At 43.8% G+C, this 17,911-nt stretch overlaps 3 protein-coding genes across 7 annotated transcripts in view; all 3 read left to right on the plus strand.

The window, feature by feature from the left end:
- PRUNE1 (prune exopolyphosphatase 1) overlaps positions 1–7,417 on the plus strand; it is a 24,049-nt gene extending 16,632 nt beyond the window's left edge. For all 3 annotated transcript variants that reach the window (XM_059930540.1, XM_059930550.1, XM_059930560.1), the window contains one exon: positions 5,552–7,417. In XM_059930540.1, coding sequence (XP_059786523.1) covers positions 5,552–5,980 — 429 coding nt within the window. In that variant the 3' untranslated portion in view covers positions 5,981–7,417. The remainder of the gene's footprint in view (positions 1–5,551) is intronic.
- Positions 7,418–7,716: 299 nt separating this feature from the next.
- On the plus strand, positions 7,717–15,444 carry BNIPL (BCL2 interacting protein like). 3 transcript variants are annotated; one of them, XR_009504598.1, is made up of 11 exons: positions 7,717–8,095; positions 8,908–9,003; positions 9,209–9,273; positions 9,485–9,709; positions 12,253–12,435; positions 12,616–12,718; positions 12,882–13,013; positions 13,967–14,053; positions 14,243–14,341; positions 14,803–15,022; positions 15,361–15,437. XR_009504598.1 is itself a non-coding variant. In XM_059930657.1 (10 exons), exons 1-10 carry the CDS (start codon positions 8,052–8,054, stop codon positions 14,837–14,839), a joined length of 1,071 nt encoding a protein of 356 aa, XP_059786640.1. In that variant the 5' UTR covers positions 7,717–8,051; the 3' UTR covers positions 14,840–15,444. The 3 variants fall into 3 exon arrangements, 2 of the variants coding, with proteins under 2 accessions (XP_059786640.1, XP_059786654.1); XM_059930657.1 differs by having other exon boundaries at positions 14,803–15,444; XM_059930671.1 differs by having other exon boundaries at positions 7,958–8,095; positions 8,897–9,003; positions 14,803–15,440.
- Positions 15,445–15,570: 126 nt separating this feature from the next.
- On the plus strand, positions 15,571–17,743 carry C1H1orf56 (chromosome 1 C1orf56 homolog). The gene is made up of 2 exons (XM_059930686.1): positions 15,571–16,726; positions 17,640–17,743. Exons 1-2 carry the CDS (start codon positions 15,719–15,721, stop codon positions 17,658–17,660), a joined length of 1,029 nt encoding a protein of 342 aa, XP_059786669.1. The 5' UTR covers positions 15,571–15,718; the 3' UTR covers positions 17,661–17,743.
- The last annotated feature ends 168 nt before the right edge of the window (positions 17,744–17,911 follow it).

A 17,911-nucleotide genomic window follows, 5' to 3' on the forward strand; every position in this document is an offset into this window, starting at 1 on the left:
CAGATTCGATGGAGAAATCAAAAGCTTTACAGATGAGCAAAAGCTAAGAGAATTCAGCACCACCAGACCAGCTCTACAACAAACGCTAAAGGAATTTCTCTAAGTGGGAAACACAAGAGAGGAAAAGGACCTACAGAAACAAACCCAAAACAATTAAGAAAATGGTAATAGGAACATACATATCGATAATTACCTTAAATGTGAATGGATTAAATGCTCCAACCAAAAGACACAGGCTCACTGAATGGATACAAAAACAAGACCCATATATATGCTGTCTACAAGAGACCCATTTCAGACCTAGGGACACATACAGACTGAAAGTGAGGGGATGGAAAAAGATATTCCATGCAAATGGAAATCAGAAGAAAGCTGGAGTAGCAATACTCATATCAGATAAAATAGACTTTAAAATAAAGAATGTTACAAGAGACAAGGAAGAACACTACATAATGATCAAGGGATCAATCTAAGAAGAAGATAAAACAATTATAGATATATATGCACCCAACATAGGAGCACCTAAATACATAAGGCAAATGCTAACAGCTATAAAAGAGAAAATCGACAGTAACACAATAATAGTGGGCGACTTTAACACCTCCCTTACACCAATGGACGGATCATCCAGACAGAAGATTAATAAGGAAACACAGCTTTAAATGACACAATAGGCCAGATAGATTTAATTGATATTTATAGGACATTCCATTCGAAAACAGCAGATTATACTTCCTTCTCAAGTGCACACAGAACATTCTCCAGGATAGATCACACCTTGAGTTACAAATCAAGCCTCAGTAAATTTAAGAAAATTGAAATCATATCAAGCATCTTTTCCGACCACAACAGTATGACATTAGAAATAAGTTACAGGGAAAGAAATGTAAAAAACACAAACACATGGAGGCTTAACAATACGTTACTAAATAACCAAGAGATCACTGAAGAAATCAAGGAGGAAATCAAAAAATACCTAGATACAAATGACAATGAAAACACGACGATCCAAAACCTGTGGGATGCAGCAAAAGCAGTTCTAAGAGGGAAGTTTATAGCAATACAATACTACCTCAAGAAACAAGAAAAATCTCAAGTAATCAATCTAACCTTACACCTAAAGGAGCTAGAGAAAGAAGAACAAGCAAAAGCCAAAGTTAGTAGAAGGAAAGAAAAAGATCAGAGCAGAAATAAATGAAATAAAAACAAAGAAAACAATAGCAAAGATCAATAAAACTAAAAGCTGGTTCTTTGAGAAAATAAAATTGATAAACCTTTAGCCAGACTCATCAAGAAAAAGAGGAAGAGGACTCAAATCAATAAAATTAGAAATGAGGGACTTCCCTGGTGGAGCAGTGGTTAAGAATCCACCTGCCATAAATGCCCACCGACAGACGAATGGATAAAGAAGATGTGGCACATATATACAATGGAATATTACTCAGCCATAAAAAGGAACGAAATTGGGTCATTTGTAGAGACGTAGATGCATCTGGAGACTGTCATACAGAGTGAAGTAAGTCAGAAAGAGAAAAACAAATATCATGTATTAACGCATATATGTGGACTGTAGAAAATGGTACAGATGAACTGGTTTGCAGAGCAGAAATTGAGACACAGAGGTAGAGAAAAAACGTGTGGACACCATGGGGGGAAAGCGGCGGGGGGGTGGGGGTTGTGGTGTGATGAATTGGGAGATTGGGATTGACATGTATACATTGATGTGTATAAAATGGATGACTAATAAGAAAAAATAAATAAAAAATAAAAAAAGAATCCATCTGCCAGTGCAGGGTTTGATCCCTGCTCCAGGAAGATCCCACATACCACAGAGCAACTAAGCCCGTGCACCACAACTGCTGAGCCTGTGCTCTAGAGGCCACAAGCCACAATTACTGAACCCATGTGCCACAACTACTGAAGCCCACGTGCCTAGAGCCTGTGCTTTGCAACAAGAGAAGCCACCACAATGAGAAGCCCACGCACCACAACGAAGAGTAGCCCCCACTTGCTGCAACTAGAGAAAGCCCACTTGCAGCAACGAAGATCCAACGCAGCCAAAAATAAATAAATTAAATAAATTAAAAAAAAACAAAATTAGAAATGAAAAAGAGGTTACAGCGGACATCGCAGAAATACAAAGCATCATAAGAGACTACTACAGGCAACTCTGCGCCAATAAAATGGACAACCTGGAAGAAATGGACAAATTCTTAGAAAGATGTAGCCTTCCGAGACTGAACCAGGAAGAAATAGAAAATATGAACAGACCAATCAGAAGTAATGAAACTGAAACTGTGATTAAAAATCTTACAACAAACAAAAGTCCAGGACCAGATGGCTTCACAGGTGAATTCTATCAAACATTTAGAGAAGAGCTAACACCCATCCTTCTCAAACTCTTCCAAAAAATTGCAGAGGAAGGAACACTCCCAAACTCATTCTATGAGGCCACCATCACCCTGATACCAAAACCAGACAAAGATGCTACAAAAAAAGAAAATTACAGACCAATATCACTGATGAATATAGATGCAAAACTCCTCAACAAAATACTAGCAAACAGAATCCAACAACACACTAAAAAGCTCATACACCGTGATCAAGTGGGATTTATCCCAGGGATGCAAGGATTCTTCAGTATACGCAAATCAATCAATGTGATACACCATATTAACAAATTGAAGAATAAAAAGCATACGATCATCTCAATAGATGCAGAAAAAGTTTTTGACAAAATTCAACACCGATTTATGATAAAAAACTCTCCAGAAAGTGGGCATAGAGGGAACCTACCTCAACATAATAAAGGCCATATATGACAAACCCACAGCAAACATCATTCTCAATGGTGAAAAACTGGAAGTATTTCCTCTAAGATCAGGAACAAGACAAGGACGTCCACTCTCGCCACTATTATTCAACATAGTTTTGGAAGCCCTAGCCACGGCAATCAGAGAAGAAAAAGAAATAAAAGGAATACAAATTGGAAAAGAAGAAGTAAACCTGTCACTGTTTGCAGATGACATGATAGTATACATAGAAAATCCTAAAGATGCCACCAGAAAACTACTAGAGCTAATCAATGAATTTGATAAAGTTGCAGGATACAAAATTAATGCACAGAAATCTCTTGCATTCCTATACATTAACAATGAAAGATCAGAAAGAGAAATTAAGGAAACAATCCCATTCACCATTGCAACAAAAAGAATAAAATACCTAGGAATAAACCTACCTGAGGAGGGAAAAGACCTGTACTCAGAAAACTATAAGACACAGATGAAAGAAATCAACAATGACACAAACAGATGGAGAGATATACGATGTTCTTGGATTGGAAGAATCAATATTGTGAAATTGACTATTCTACCCAAAGCAATATACAGATTCAATGCGATCCCTATCAAATTACCAATGGCATTTTTTACAGAACTAGAACAAAAAATCTTAAAATTTCTATGGAGACCCAAAAGACCCCAAATAGCCAAAGCAATCTTGAGGGAAAAAAGTGGAGCTGGAGGAATCAGACTCCCTGACTTCAGACTATACTACAAAGCTATAGTAATCAGGACAATATGGTACTGGCACAAAAACAAATATAGATCAATGGAACAGGATAGAAATCCCAGAGATAAACCTGAGCACCTACGGTCAACTAATCTATGACAAAGGGGGCACGGATATACAATGGAGAAAAGACAGTCTCTTTAATAAGTGGTGCTGGGAAAACTGGACAGCTACATGTAAAACAATGAAATTAGAACACTTCCTAGCACCATACACAAAAATAAACTCCAAATGTATTAAAGACCTGAATGTAAGACCGGACACTATAAAACTCTTAGAGGAAAACATAGGAAAAACACTCTTTGACATAAATCACAGCAAGATCTTTTTTTGACCCACCTCCTAGAGTAATGGAAATAAAAATAAAAATAAACAAATAGGACCTAATGAAACTTAAAAGCTTTTGCACAGCAAAGGAAACTATAAACAAGATGAAAAGACAACCCTCAGAATGGGAGAAAATATTTGTAAACTAATCAACGGACAAAGGATTAATCTCCAAAATATATAAACAGCTCATGCAGCTCAATATTTAAAAAAAATAGTAATAACCCAATCCAAAAATGGGCAGAAGACCTAAATAGACATTTCTCCAGAGAAGACATACAGATGGCCAAGAAGCACATGAAAAGCTGCTCAACATCACTAATCGTTAGAGAAATGCAGATCAAAACTACAATGAGGTATTACCTCACACCGGTTAGAATGGGCATCATCAGAAAATCTACAAACAAATGCTGGAGAGGGTGTGGAGAAAAGGGAACCCTCTTGCACTGTTGGTGGGAATGTAAATTGATACAGCCACTATGGAGAACAGTATGGAGGTTCCTTAAAAAACTAAACATAGAATTACCATATGACCCAGCAATTCCACTACTGAGCATATACCCAGAGAAAACCGTAATTCAAAAAGACACATGCACCCCAGTGTTCATTGCAGCACTACTTACAATAGCCAGGTCATGGAAGCAACCTAAGTGTCCATCGACAGATGAATGGATACAGAAGATGTGATACATATATACAATGGAATATTACTCAGCCATAAAAAGGAACAAAACTGGGTCATTTGTAGAGACACGGATGGACCTAGAGACTGTCATACAGAGTGAAGTAAGTCAGAAAGAGAAAAACAAATACCGTATGTTAACACATATATGTGGAATCTAGAAAAATGGTACAAATGAACTGGTTTGCAAGGCAGAAATAGAGACACAGATGTCGAGAACAAACGTATGGACACCAAGGGGGGACAGCAGGGGCGAGGTGGTGGTGGGATGAATTGGGAGATTGGGATTGACATATATACACTAATATGTATAAAATAGATAATTAACAAGAACCTGCTGTATAAAAAATAAATAAAATTCAAAAAAAAAAAAAAAAACTTGACCTTCGGCAAGTTACCTAATCTAATCCTCAGTTTCCCTACCTGTAAATGAAGGTAATAGTAATACCAACCTGTAAGGTAGTTGTGAGGATTAAATGAGGAAATTAATATTTGAAAATGGCCAGACGTGGCATGATGCCTGGCATACTTCCCACCCCCACTTGATCTATTTATTCTTTCTGCCTGTATTGTTCTCCTGACCTCAGTATAGTAGATGCTTGTCCCATTTCAGCTAAGGATAGAGTTCAAGTTTTTGAGCACAGGAATACCCTTGGAAATAACAGTATCCTAGGAGCTGGGAATCCCAGGTTCTGGTTCAGACTCTACCATCATCTATATTCAAGGCACTTAATCTCTCTGGGCTTTGGTCTACTTATTAATAAAATGAAATATATCATCTCAAATGTTTCTTCTGTTTCTAAAATACTATGTGTATTAGCTGATGTGCCTTTGTTGTAAGCAATAAAACAACCCTGGATGACTTAATTTAAAAAATATATTTTTTCTCCTCTATAAGAGAAGTCTCTTAGAAGTCTCAGCTTTTTGCTTCACCACCTTATGTACCACCTCCCCATCTTGTCTCCTTTTTAGGTCTGTGGAGTCCTGGAACGCTCCCGCTCTCCGTCCCTGAAGCTGACCCCTGCCCCAAGCATCCACCCTAACCTCCAAGCCTATCTTCAAGGCAACACCCAGGTCTCTCGAAAGAAACTTCTGCCTCTGCTCCAGGAAGCCCTGTCAGCATATTTTGACTCCACGAACATCCCTTCAGGACAGCCTGAGACAGAGGGTGTGTCCAGGGAGCAGGTAGACAAGGAATTGGACAGGGCAGGTAACTCCCTGATTCCTGGACTGAGTCAAGATGAGGAGGAGCCTCCACTGCCCCCCACACCCATGAACAGCCTGGTGGATGAGTGCCCTCTGGATCAGGGGCTGCCGAAATTCTCAGCCGAGGTCATCTTTGAGAAATGTAGTCAGATCTCGCTGTCAGAATCTACCACTGCCTCCCAGTCCAAGAAATGACTGTTGGGAGGGGAGGGGCAAGTGAGAGAGATTGTTTGAACCACCCTGAATGCATGTTTTGAGATGTTTCAGCAATTTTGTCTTCATTGTTCCAGGATCTGGTATACTGTTATCATAAACCTAGGAGGAGAAAGAAGTAAAGGAAAGCTGAGCTGGCTTTCTACCTTTTCCCCACAGTCTCTACCAATCAAACAAATTTTATTATTTAATTTAACTCCTTAAATCTGCACTGACTCTCCTCTATTCCATTTGGCAGGGTCATGATGTAATAACATACACAGTTCCAGCAGAGTGGCACAGACAGAATGTATACCCCAAAAGTGCCCTAAGTCAGGCTTTTTAACAGAACCCGTATTTCTTATGGAACCAAACATTCATTGTCTCCAGTGTTCATTTATTTTCTTATGAATTCAAGTATTTATTGAACACAATACCTACTTTTAGCTTCTTCCAGTTTTTAGCCTTTAGTTGATTTTCACCTCCATGACTCCTCTTTCTGCCCCCAATTAGGTGATGGTGTCTGATTCCCAGTTTGCTAAATTTCTATTCTGAGCTTATTGTGACTGTTTCAGGATTGTTTGGGAGCAGATTGGAGGCTATTATCTTCTGTCCTGATCAGCTGGCCTGGCTCTCAGTTTCTTTGGATCCCTCTGTCTCAGAGCCACAGGGACCCTGAAGAGACCCTTGTTCTTGAGAGTTCAGGAGATACCTGGGAAAGCCTTAAGACCTCATGGGCACTCTTCGCAAAAGACAGTAGAACTACAATGAGACCCCCGGCTCTGTCGATTTCTTATCCATCTAATTTTCTCCTTGAGCATAGTAGAAGGAAACATGGAGTTCATACCGAGTGCCATAAACTGTGTGTCTTTTGTCCAGACACTCACTCCTCTAGATCTCATTTCCCCATCTGCAAAACTGATGTTCCCTGCTTTCTGTGATCTGCCTGTTGCCACACCGTCCTTTCTTGCCTCCGCTTCTCTGGTTTTTTGTTTGTTTGTTTGTTTCTGTTTCCCTGGGAATGCTCAGGGTCACTGAATTGTCTGTTTATTTGTGATTGTGTACTAAGGTACTCAGCCTCATGTAGCATGTACAGGGGTATGATTCATACCATGGTGACCCAGCAAAGAGCTCCCTTCCACTGACTTGTTCTGCATGTGTAGAGTCTCCCTTTTCTCTTCAGACCAACCTGTTCCCCCTTTTCCTACCCCACAGCTCTGTTCCCTGTACGTTTTCAACAGTTTCGCTGAACAGTGGGGTATGTGATGGTTTTGGCATGATGTCTTCATATGAGGGAAACTGACTTGACTTTGAGGGGATGTTTGTAGCCATTGGAAAGTAAAATAGTGGCATGATTACTGAACCAAAGGAATTTATGTTGTGTAACTTGGGTACTTTTATTTTGCATTTTGTTAAAGTATTAAATACTTTTTTCCTGTTTGGGGCCTTATTGTCTCTTTTTACAACTATAATCAGGCCTTTCCCTCTGATAATTGTTTTAACCTCCTCAAGATTCATTTCCCTTCTTTCTGCTGTACTTACTATCTTCCTTCTGTTGACTCTTTTTGGGAATAAGGAGCAACAGTCTTATGTCTCCCCTCATCCTCAGCCTTTCCTTTAGTTTGTTTCTTCCAGAACCCTCTTTATAACATACTTCTGTGTCCTTGATTTTGCTTATGCTTGAAAAGTAGGCCCACGATAGTCTTAAAACTAAAATGGTTGCTACCATTACTTTTTTTTTTTAAAGCAGCTTCCAGAAGGTTTTAAGGAGTCTAGAAAATTGCCTTCCTCGACTCACCCAAGACTAGCCGCTTTAGAATATGTAGTCTCCTCCCCAGAACCCGCCCCAATAGGCATGGTTTCTCTTTTGTGCAAACCTGCTTCTTGGGAAGGGAGGTGGCAAAACCTGTTTGAAGGTGAGGTTACTTACCTGCCTTCCACCCTTCCCTCCTCCTTGGAGGCAAGAGCAACAACAGCTGAGACAGAAAAAGGGGATACAGACGTGTTGGGGAGCTGAGACATCCGGCTCCCCGACAACTCCAAGTGTTTAAAGGCGACAGGAAGACTTTTGAAGATGGGAACTGTACAAGAGGAAGGAGAAAAGACATTAGATCTCAGGTAAGGAAGACGCTGGCTAACTTGATTGGAAACAAGGAGTGAATAGTCTTAAGGGACTTTCCCACCATCTAGCTCTTTCCAAGTCAAATCTCGGGTTCCTAGAGGAGATAAGACTGTAAGAGAATTAATTTGCAGAGAAGGGATGGAGGTGGCTTTAGGTAGGAAATATCAGTGAGGTATGGGAATTAGGGAACAAGGGATTCCAGGATAATTCCCTATTGCTTTTTTTTTTTTTTTTAAGGAAGTTTCTATGTTTTGTTTTTGATAAATCTGCCCCGTTTTCCGCTTTCTAATACCCACCCTCCAGAATGGCCATCAGGAAAGCTGACCCAGAACTAAATTAAGGTCCAGGTTCTCCTTCCCAGCAAATCTCTCTTCCTCCTTACCTTCTTCCCCTACCCCTCTGCCATGGTTTCCCCTCACCACTCCCTAGTGTGGTGGAGGAAAGGCAGGCCTGACTAGGTGACATCTTCCCCAACTTTGCCCAGTGACAGCTGGGCAGGTCTGTCGGGTTCCAGCCAATTGTAATGTGAAATACCTCTCACCCCTACTGTGCAGGTGGAGCAACTGCCAACAGGTAAAAATAATTAGCTTTACCTTCCATGCCTGCTCTTCTCCTAAACCCAACTAGGGGTGATGGCTTTCTAACAAGTGGTGAAGGTGGTAGAAACATCTAGGAGACAAGAGATCTGACTTCTTTTTAAGGCCTGCCCTCTGCTCTGTACCTTCATTACTGCTCTTCATTCCAGTTCCCTTAAGACACTGCCTGGTTTGTCTCATAATAATCTTTTTTTCTGGGAGACTATCTATAGGGTCGGGGAGAATGCAGAAACAGCTGTACTAGGAGCATCCTTGAGACTTGGGGAACTGGAGCTGAAGGAAGACTGGCAGGATGAAGAATTCCCTAGGTGAGGAAGTATGAGCAAGGCTGGGAAAAGGGAGGGCTGGTCACAAATGGAGGGCAGCGATGGTAAACTGGGACTTGAAGGAAAGAGGTGGGGAAAAGAAAGAAGAGGTGATAACATCATGGCGGGGAGATGGAATTGATAAGTTGATACCAGCTTAATGCCTTTAGCCTATATTTCTTCCCCCTTTTCATCTTTTCCCCTCTAGATTGCTTCCTGAAGAGGCTGACCCTTCTGGAGATCCTCATAATCCTGAAAGAGACTCACAGGCAGGTACGTAAATTAGAACCCAGGCCTCCCTGATTCTGGTCCAGGGAAGGGTTATGCCACCCTATCCCTTTGCAGTTCTACTTCCCAAATGTCCCGTGTTAGTCCTTCTTTAGAATTCACACCATATTATCACTTACATAGACAGGAATTCTAGTATCCCCCACCAACACAAACCCATCTTTCTCTTCTTTTTTTTTCCCTCCTCCAAACCCAGGAACCCCCAACACTTTAGCCCCGTGTGGCCAGCGCCCCATGCGTAAGCGTCTTTGTGCCCCAGAGTTGCGACTGAATCTGACTAAGGGGCCTGGAGATAACGGAGCTTCTCCCACCCACTCTGTACCTTCCTCTCCTGATGGCAGTTCTGACCTGGAGGTAGACGAGTTGGAGACACCTTCAGACTCGGAGCAGCTGGACAGTGGACATGAATTTGAACGGGAAGGTGGGAAAGAAAGCTGAAGACTGAGCTGGTAGAAGTAGAGGCCAGTGTTAAAAAAGCTCAGGATGGATTTAATGGGACTGAAGTTAGAACTAATAAGGTGGGGACCAAGAGGTAAGACCAGCAAAATTTCCTCAGAATGGAAAGGTAGAGCTTATTGGTCCAATGTGAGAGTAGTCAGTATAGGGGGAGAAGGGGGTACTTCATTTATTGAGGGAAATTTTATTGAATAACTGTTATATTGCTATCATTGAGCTAGAACTGAGTTATAAAGATGAATAAGATAATCCCTACCCTCAGGGAATTCTCTGTTTAGTATGAAATAAACACATACACAAATAAATGCAGTTAAAGGTTATGATCTACATGTGTATAGGGTACAGTGTAAGCAGGGAGAAGGCAAAGGTCAGTTCCACCTGAGAGGTGTTAAGAAAGACTTCACAGAGGATGCCATTCTGAGCTTATCAGGTAATTGGAGAGGCATTCTAGGTGGAAGAAGCAAATTGGGCAATAGCATGGCATGGTGGGGAATTCAGAGTATTAAGTATGACTATTTAGGTATTAAGGAAAACTTTGTTTCTTCTCTACTCACAGCACTTTTGACACCAAATGTATGGGTTTTCCCCACACCAACCAATTCTCCAACTCTCCAGACACAAATTGGGTGTCCTACAATTCAGTCACGACACTTAACTGGAGTTAGCACAGACACCACAGGTTAAGGGCTCACCCACAAGACTGCCCCAGACTTCAGACACCAATCACACGTCCAGGTTGTCACCTGTGCTTCTGACTGACAGGTGATAAATCAGAGGTGCCTGCCACCCCCTCCTCAGGTTTGATAATGTGCTAAAACAGCTCACAGAACTTGGGGAAACAGTTTACTTACTAGATTACAGGTTTATTATAAGAGGATACAGATCAGGAACAACCAGAAGGAAGCAATACATAGGACAAGTTATATGAAAGGGGGTGTGGAGCTCCGTGGGTGCACCACCCTCCCAGCACCTCCATGTGTTCACCAACGCAGAACCTCTCAGAACCCCTTCAGTTAGGGTTTTTTTTAATGGAGGCTTCATATGTAGGTATGATTGATTGAATCACTGACCATTAGTGATTTAGCACAACCTCCAGTCTCTCTCCCCTCCTCAGAGGTCAGAGGGTAAAAGTTCCAAACCTCTAATCATGTGGTTGGTTGGCCTGGCAACCAGCCACTCATCCACAGAAGTTTCCCAAAGTCACCTCATTAACATAAACTTCTGTGGTTGAAAGGGGCTTGTTGTGAATAGGAAAAGATACCTCTTTTACCTTTATCATCAGGAGCTGTTTTAGAAGCCAGGAACAAAACCAAAATATATATTATTATATCACAGAATATAATATATATTCTGTGGCTGGGAGGTGAAGAGAGAATGACAAAAGACTGTTAAGTAGGCAAGGGTTAAATCATGGAGGTCCTTGCTGCCACATTGAGTTTAGATTTTATCCTGTAGGCAATGGGGAGTCCCTTGAATGGTTTTAATCAAGGGACTAACATGATCAGATTTGATGGCTTTCAAAAGATTGAAAACAACCTAAAGGTCCATAAATAGGATGTTAGTTCTACAATATTACAGTACATCCATACCATGGAATACTAAATACTAGGCACTATTTTTTAAGATAAAGCAGTTCTTTTTATTTCTATGGAAAGATCATGCAAAATTAGTGAGTATAGTATATTGTATTTTATGTATATTGCCATTTGAGTGAAAAAGGGAGAGAAGAAAAGAAACCTTGCTCCAGCAGTGGTGTAAAGGGTAGACTGGAGGAAAACAGACAAGAGGCAGGGAGATGAGTTAGGAGGCTAGTACTAAGGCCAGATGAGAAAGGCTCAGAACCTGTACCGGGACACTAATAGTGGAAAGAATGATAAAAGGATATAATGGAGATAGATGGAGGAGGATCTGGGGTCCTGTTGGCTTGACGGCTGGTAGAGAAGAAAGAGTCTCTGTTGACAAAGAGTTTTCTCTCTCAGGAAACTAGATGGATGGTGTCATTCATCAAGAAAGAATATGAGAGAGAGGAGGAAGAGAATGAGTTTGAGTTGCACTTGGAGTCTGGTGACTTGGAGATGACAGAGAAACACAAAATAGTGATGTCCACTCTAGGCATTTAGGGATATGGGTCTGGTGGTAGGAGAGAAGTCTGGGTTAGAAAGGAATCATCGCCTTACTGGCAGTAATTGAAGACATGGGAATAAACAAGCTCACCCAAGGAAGGAAAAGCATGGGCAGAAAGAATCTGGAAAAATGGCAAGGGCCATCAACCTACCATAGTGTAAGGTTACCTCCAGGCCATTGTCTAGTGAAAAAGTGAAGGTAATGAGTCACAGGAAAGAGAAACCAGCAAGGGGTTGGGTTGATCGGACAAACTAGGGCTAGAGTCATGGGTAAAAAATGAGGAATTAGATGTTGAGGTAATAAACTCTAAGAATCTGAGGAACTTACAAGATACTGAAGGTATGTATTCTGCCTTGTTGATCCTTCCCCATCCCTCTTTTTTAGATGAGCTGCCCCAGGCAGAGGGCCTGGGGGCCAGTGAGGCAGCTGAAAGGCTGGGCCAGGGTTGTATGTGGGATGTGGCTGGAGAAGACGGTCATTGCTGGAGGGTGTTCCGAACAGGACAGCGGGAGCAGCGAGTGGACATGACCGTCATTGAGCCCTATAAGAAAGTCCTATCTCATGGAGGTAATGGAGGGGTAAGAACTGTGACTTCTTAAGTAAAATGCCGAAGCTGGAAATTCAGTTATGGGTTCAGAATCCTTCCTGCAACTTCTAGAGACCCTCAGAGTCTCTCAACCTAAACAGATGTACTGTCCATCAATACTTATTTGTTGACTGAATGAGTTTTCCCCTTCTCCTCCCCAGGCTACCATGGTGATGGCCTCAATGTTGTCATCCTCTTTGCTTCCTGTTATCTACCCAGAAGCAGCATCCCCAACTACACCTATGTCATGGAACACTTGTTTAGGTGAGGTGGAAGGCTTAAAGTGCTCCAGAGTGGATGTTAGAGAGGGAAACATTCAAAAGAACCCCTTCTCTGATCAGTAACTGATTGTAGAGTCTACAGTAATGTGCCTCTCACTCCCCACAACCCCAAACGCATACCTTCCCTGACAATTTCATCTCCCCAGGTATATGGTGGGTACTCTGGAGCTGCTGATAGCTGAAAATTATCTGCTTGTTCACCTGAGTGGAGGCACAAGTAGGGCCCAAGTTCCACCTCTGAGCTGGATACGCCAGTGTTACCACACCCTGGATCGGCGGTGAGCCTCTAGGACAAGAGGGCTACCATGCTCTATCTTATCTTTTTCTTTTCCATCTTTCCATACTTTCTTCCATTCAATCTCTTCCACTTTTTTTTTGACCGCGCCATGTGGTTTGCAGGATCTCAGTTCCCTGACCAGGGATTGAACCGGGGCCCTGTCAGTGAAAGTCCGGAATCCTAACCACTTGGCCACCAGGGAACTCCCTCTTCCACTTTTCTTTGTCCCTCTATACCCCTTTCCAAGCCTCTCCTATCTTCTGTCCTCTCTTGGAGTCATGGAAATCTAGTTTCAAATCTTGCCTTTATCACTCACTACCTTTATAACTGTGGACAAGTCACTTAACTTTCTGGGACTCAGTTTCCTTCTCTGTAAAATGTCAATGGTAATACCTTTGCCACTGAGTATTTGAATCAAATCAACATGGCGCATTGCCTGGCACATGGAAGGCAGCCCTTCCTTTTCTCATAGTCTTGCCATTTATTTCACTTTTCACATCTCCATTGTCTTCTTTTCTTGTCTGCCTTCATCCCTGACCCTTATGCCTTTTTTCCTTGATATCCCTTTTCTTGTTTCCTTTCTTCCCTCCGTCTTCCATTTGCTCACTTTTCTCTTCTTGTTCCTTTTTTGTTCTCCTCATTGGTCTTCACCTGATCATGGAGGGATGGAGGAGTATACAAAAGGAACTATGGGAGCGTAGGGCACAGGAAAGAAGTGGGGTAGAGAAGGCCAGGCTAAGGTATTCCAAGAAGAGAGTTTCCTAAAAATGAGGAGGCTAAGCAAGATGGATGGAGCTGAGATTGCAGTTAAAGGAATGGGGATTCGACCCAACTATCAGAGAAATCTAGAAATTAGAGAAGAAGAGAAGGAAGTTAAAGTACAGAAGGTAGCTCCACCTGATCTTCAGGCATGAAGGTGGAAGGAGAGTGGAATGGTCTCATGTTCTTCTTCAGGCTCCGGAAAAACCTGCATGCCCTGGTGGTTGTCCATGCTACATGGTATGTGAAGGCATTCCTGACACTGCTTCGGCCCTTCATCAGGTACTAGCTTGGGGGACAAAGACCCCGTTTCCGCTCTCCCCATTTTCACAATCAAGATTAAGAACTTCTTGCCCCACCCTGACTCTTTCTAGCCTTAACCACTCTCTACTTATTATGTTTCCCTTTGTAAGGATCTCCAGGAGCCCTCTTCCCCATATAAAACACACTTGGTTGATCCTCTCTTTTTAGTTCCAAGTTCACACGGAAGATCCGTTTTCTGAATAGCCTTGGAGAGCTGGCCCAACTCATCTCCTTGGATCAGGTCCACATCCCAGAAGCTGTCAGACGGTGAGTCCTGGCTTAAGGATAAAAGTTTGGGATGGGATGTGTAAGAGCCAACTCCCACTTTCTTAATGCCTTGTTGGAACAAAGGAACTAAAAGACAGAGGCTCTGCTTTCAGAGGCTTCAGTGTATCTGGGAAGACTCCATACATGCAGGACACTACTGTATCCAACAAGAACAAATGAAAAAAATTAATCCTATAAGTGCATCAAGGAATAAAGGAGTAATCACAGCACAGAATTTAGAGGAAATTCAGACCAGCCCTAGAAATTAAGAAGGGATATGTTGGCAGTGAATAGGAGAGAATATCCAGTGGGGGAGGGTTGCTAGAGAGCAAAGGATCCTACATGATGACCGACCCAAGCATCTAATCTACCTCTTCCAGTTCACCTGGCTTCTCTCCCTAAACCCCTGAGTAAAACCCAGTCTGCTCCTATACCACTTTTTTCCCCTCTCTTTCTCCTAGGCTGGACCAGGATCTCCATGGCTCAGGAGGGACCTAGCATAGGACTGGAATAATGAGCTTAAGAACCAAGCAAAGATATTGATCTGCTTACACCCTAAACCCTGAAACATTTGAGCTGTTTTGTAAATCAACTCATCCTCAATCCCAGTACCACTGGATCTTCACATCTCAATGGGATGTCGTTCCTTCCATGACCCTGACTTCAAAGCAGGGCTCTGAGGTTGGGAACCTGATGTGCTGGGTGACTTTCATTTCAGCTGGAGGGGTGCATGTTGTGGCATTTTATATAGGACAGTGCAAAGCTGTGCTGCTTTAGCTGTAGAACCTTGGGCAAATAACCTCCTCTCTTTGAGTCTGAGATCCTTTCCACCTGGGGTATTCTAGCAGTCTGTGAAGGTGAGGGGTGGATGGGGAGGGCAGGGCTCCTGCTGGGAGCCAGGAGTCAGTGCCCTAAATGTTGACGAGCCATTCTGTTTCCCTCTTTCCTTCAGTAGTCTCATCTGCTGCCTGTGAGCCTGGGGAGGGGCATTTTCAAAACCTGTATTTTGTCCTCTTTAGTAAATTCAGATCTGTAGTGATTAATAAACTGCGATGAGAGATTCAAGCGCCGCGCCGAGGAAGTGTACTACTCTTTCCCCAGCCCCTTGCATCACAATCCGTCTGTCGGTTCTGGCACAGGAGTTCTTGCTGCAGAGGTTCCCTGGGATTTTCAGCTGAGCCCCTGGGCCTGCCGGAGCTGACCCGGGGGGAGAGGGCCTGGGGGAGGGGCGTGGCGCGCGCGTCAGAGCCCCCCTCCCCTCCCCCGCGGGCCTCGGTTCTAACGACCCGGTGGGTCGAGAGCCGAAGGGAGGGAGAGAAGGTGGGAGCCCCGGCCTTCCTCACTGGCCTCCCTCCCAGCCCCACACCGTCCAGCCCCATGGTCCCCGCCGCCGGCGCGCTGCTTTGCGCCCTGCTGCTGAGTCTGGGGCCCCGGGCGGCGGGGGCCGAAGGCTTGACTTCGACCGCGATGCCGCGGAACAGTCTCCGCTTCGGGGGCCCTATGACCCGCAGCTACCGGACCACCGCCCGGAGCACCCGGAGCGTTGTTTCCCAGAAGATGAGGGTAACAATGGAGGATGAGGACGACGTCGTGGCCGTGGCCGACAGCCTGGCAGGCCCGGCCGCTGCCGAGCTCTTGGCCTCCACGGTGTCCACAGGTAGCCGGTCGCGTTTGTCGGCGGAGGAGGATGGGTCTTTGGAAGAGGGGGTTGTGATTTACGCCAGAAAGAATAACACCGAGTTGGAGACTCACAATACGACTTCCAGTACACCTGGGGGGCCTAGCCCAGGGTTTACAGCGAATGACCAGGATTCCGAAATCAGGATGAGTTCAAGCCAGCGGCCCTCCACCTGGAAGGCTAACGTGGACCAGCTGCTCTCCGACACTACCCTGAACCAGTGGTCAACAGCACGGTCCACCCGGAACCAGTGGCCACCGCCCTCGCCCACAGCCATGCCAGCTCCCGAGGATCTGCGGCTGGTGCTGATGCCCTGGGGCCCGTGGCACTGCCACTGCAAGTCCGGCACCATGAGCCGGACCCGAGCCGGGAAACTGCGTGGCCTTTCGGGGCGCCTGCGAGTTGGGGCGCTGAGCCAACTCCGCACTGAGCACCGGCCCTGCACCTACCACCAATGCCCCTGCAACCGCGAGCGGGAGGAGTGCCCCCTCGATGCAGGTCTCTGTCCTGACACCAGCTGCACCACTCAGACCACCACCAGGGCCACCACCACTACTCCCTTTCCCCCACTAGTCAGCCGACTCAGACCCACCCCCTTCATCCCCAGTCTCAGGCCCAACCCAGCCCTTGCTTTTTGGAAAAGGGTCCGGACTGGGCTGGAGGATATTTGGAACAGTCTGTCTACAGTGTTCACAGAGATGCAACCAGTAAGTGTCTAGTGATGAGCCAGCATCTTTGTTAAGGCATCTGAAAAGTCCTGATATCCAGAACCCTGTTGCTAAGCCAGCCAGTGTGTCTGCGTGAACTGTTGCTTATGTTTGGTTATTGATTCATAAAATGCATTGGTTATTCACATTATTGTTAGCCATTGATTCCACCTATCATTTCTTGAGCAACTGCTGTTTGGCTATTAGGCAACATGTAGGTCATTAGATGATTATTGACCAAACTGTTAAGATTGTAGATATATAAAGAACTCTTGATGTGGAGATAGTTGATGGATGTGGAAGATTTCGTAGTTTTCAGCTTATTAACGCAGCTTAACAGTAACAGCTGCCAATATCTGAGGTCTTCTTATGTGCACTCTACCTGGATCAGTCCTCACAACAACTCTATGGTATTATTATTACCACTTTACAGATGAAGAAACAGGGGGTTTACAAAGTTAGTAAGTAGTGGAGTCACAGCAGGATTTAAACCAGGTTTGTTTGACACTAGTGCCAATGCTCTTAACCACTACTAACCCAAAGAACTGTCCTCCTGGGATTATTCCCAGAAACTTAAGAATTCTCAGGGAAGGATAGTCCTCTACTTCACCAAAAGAGCTACCAAAGTTCCTGATCGACCTGATAAAATATTCTCAAGGTCTCAGGATGACAGGACCTTTGGCGAAAGGAGAAGGACAATAAAATATATACTTGGTCATTCTGTCAGTTTCTGTTTTTGTCTCTCTCCTTGCTGTGTCTAATACCATTATTCAATATAAAAAAGAAGCATAAATAGTGGGCAGCAGTGTTAACGGAATGAGGGTTTGTGGGGAGAGGGAGATGAGGCAAGGAGGGGAAAAGAATATGGATGTGGTTATATTTTCCCTTTTCTCTATTTTGTTTCCTTACCCAGATAAACAGAAATCGGAGGTAATGGCCACTTCAACCACAAGAGGAGGTGTCAGCATCTCAACCTCTCTTCCCCTTTCAATCCCAGCACCCACTGGATATTTTTAGTACAGAAAAACAAAACTAGAAAAAAAAACATTTTTTGGTCTTGTGTCTTTCTACAGAGGTACCTGAGGGAGGGGAGACCATAAATCTCTTGAACCTTAAGACTGAACTGTGTACTAGCAGCATCTGGCTTGGTCCCTTCCACTGTCCCCCAGGATAAAAATGTTGATA

Source organism: Balaenoptera ricei, chromosome 1 (genome assembly GCF_028023285.1).
Source record: "Balaenoptera ricei isolate mBalRic1 chromosome 1, mBalRic1.hap2, whole genome shotgun sequence".
In the NCBI taxonomy this organism is placed as follows: domain Eukaryota; kingdom Metazoa; phylum Chordata; class Mammalia; order Artiodactyla; family Balaenopteridae; genus Balaenoptera; species Balaenoptera ricei.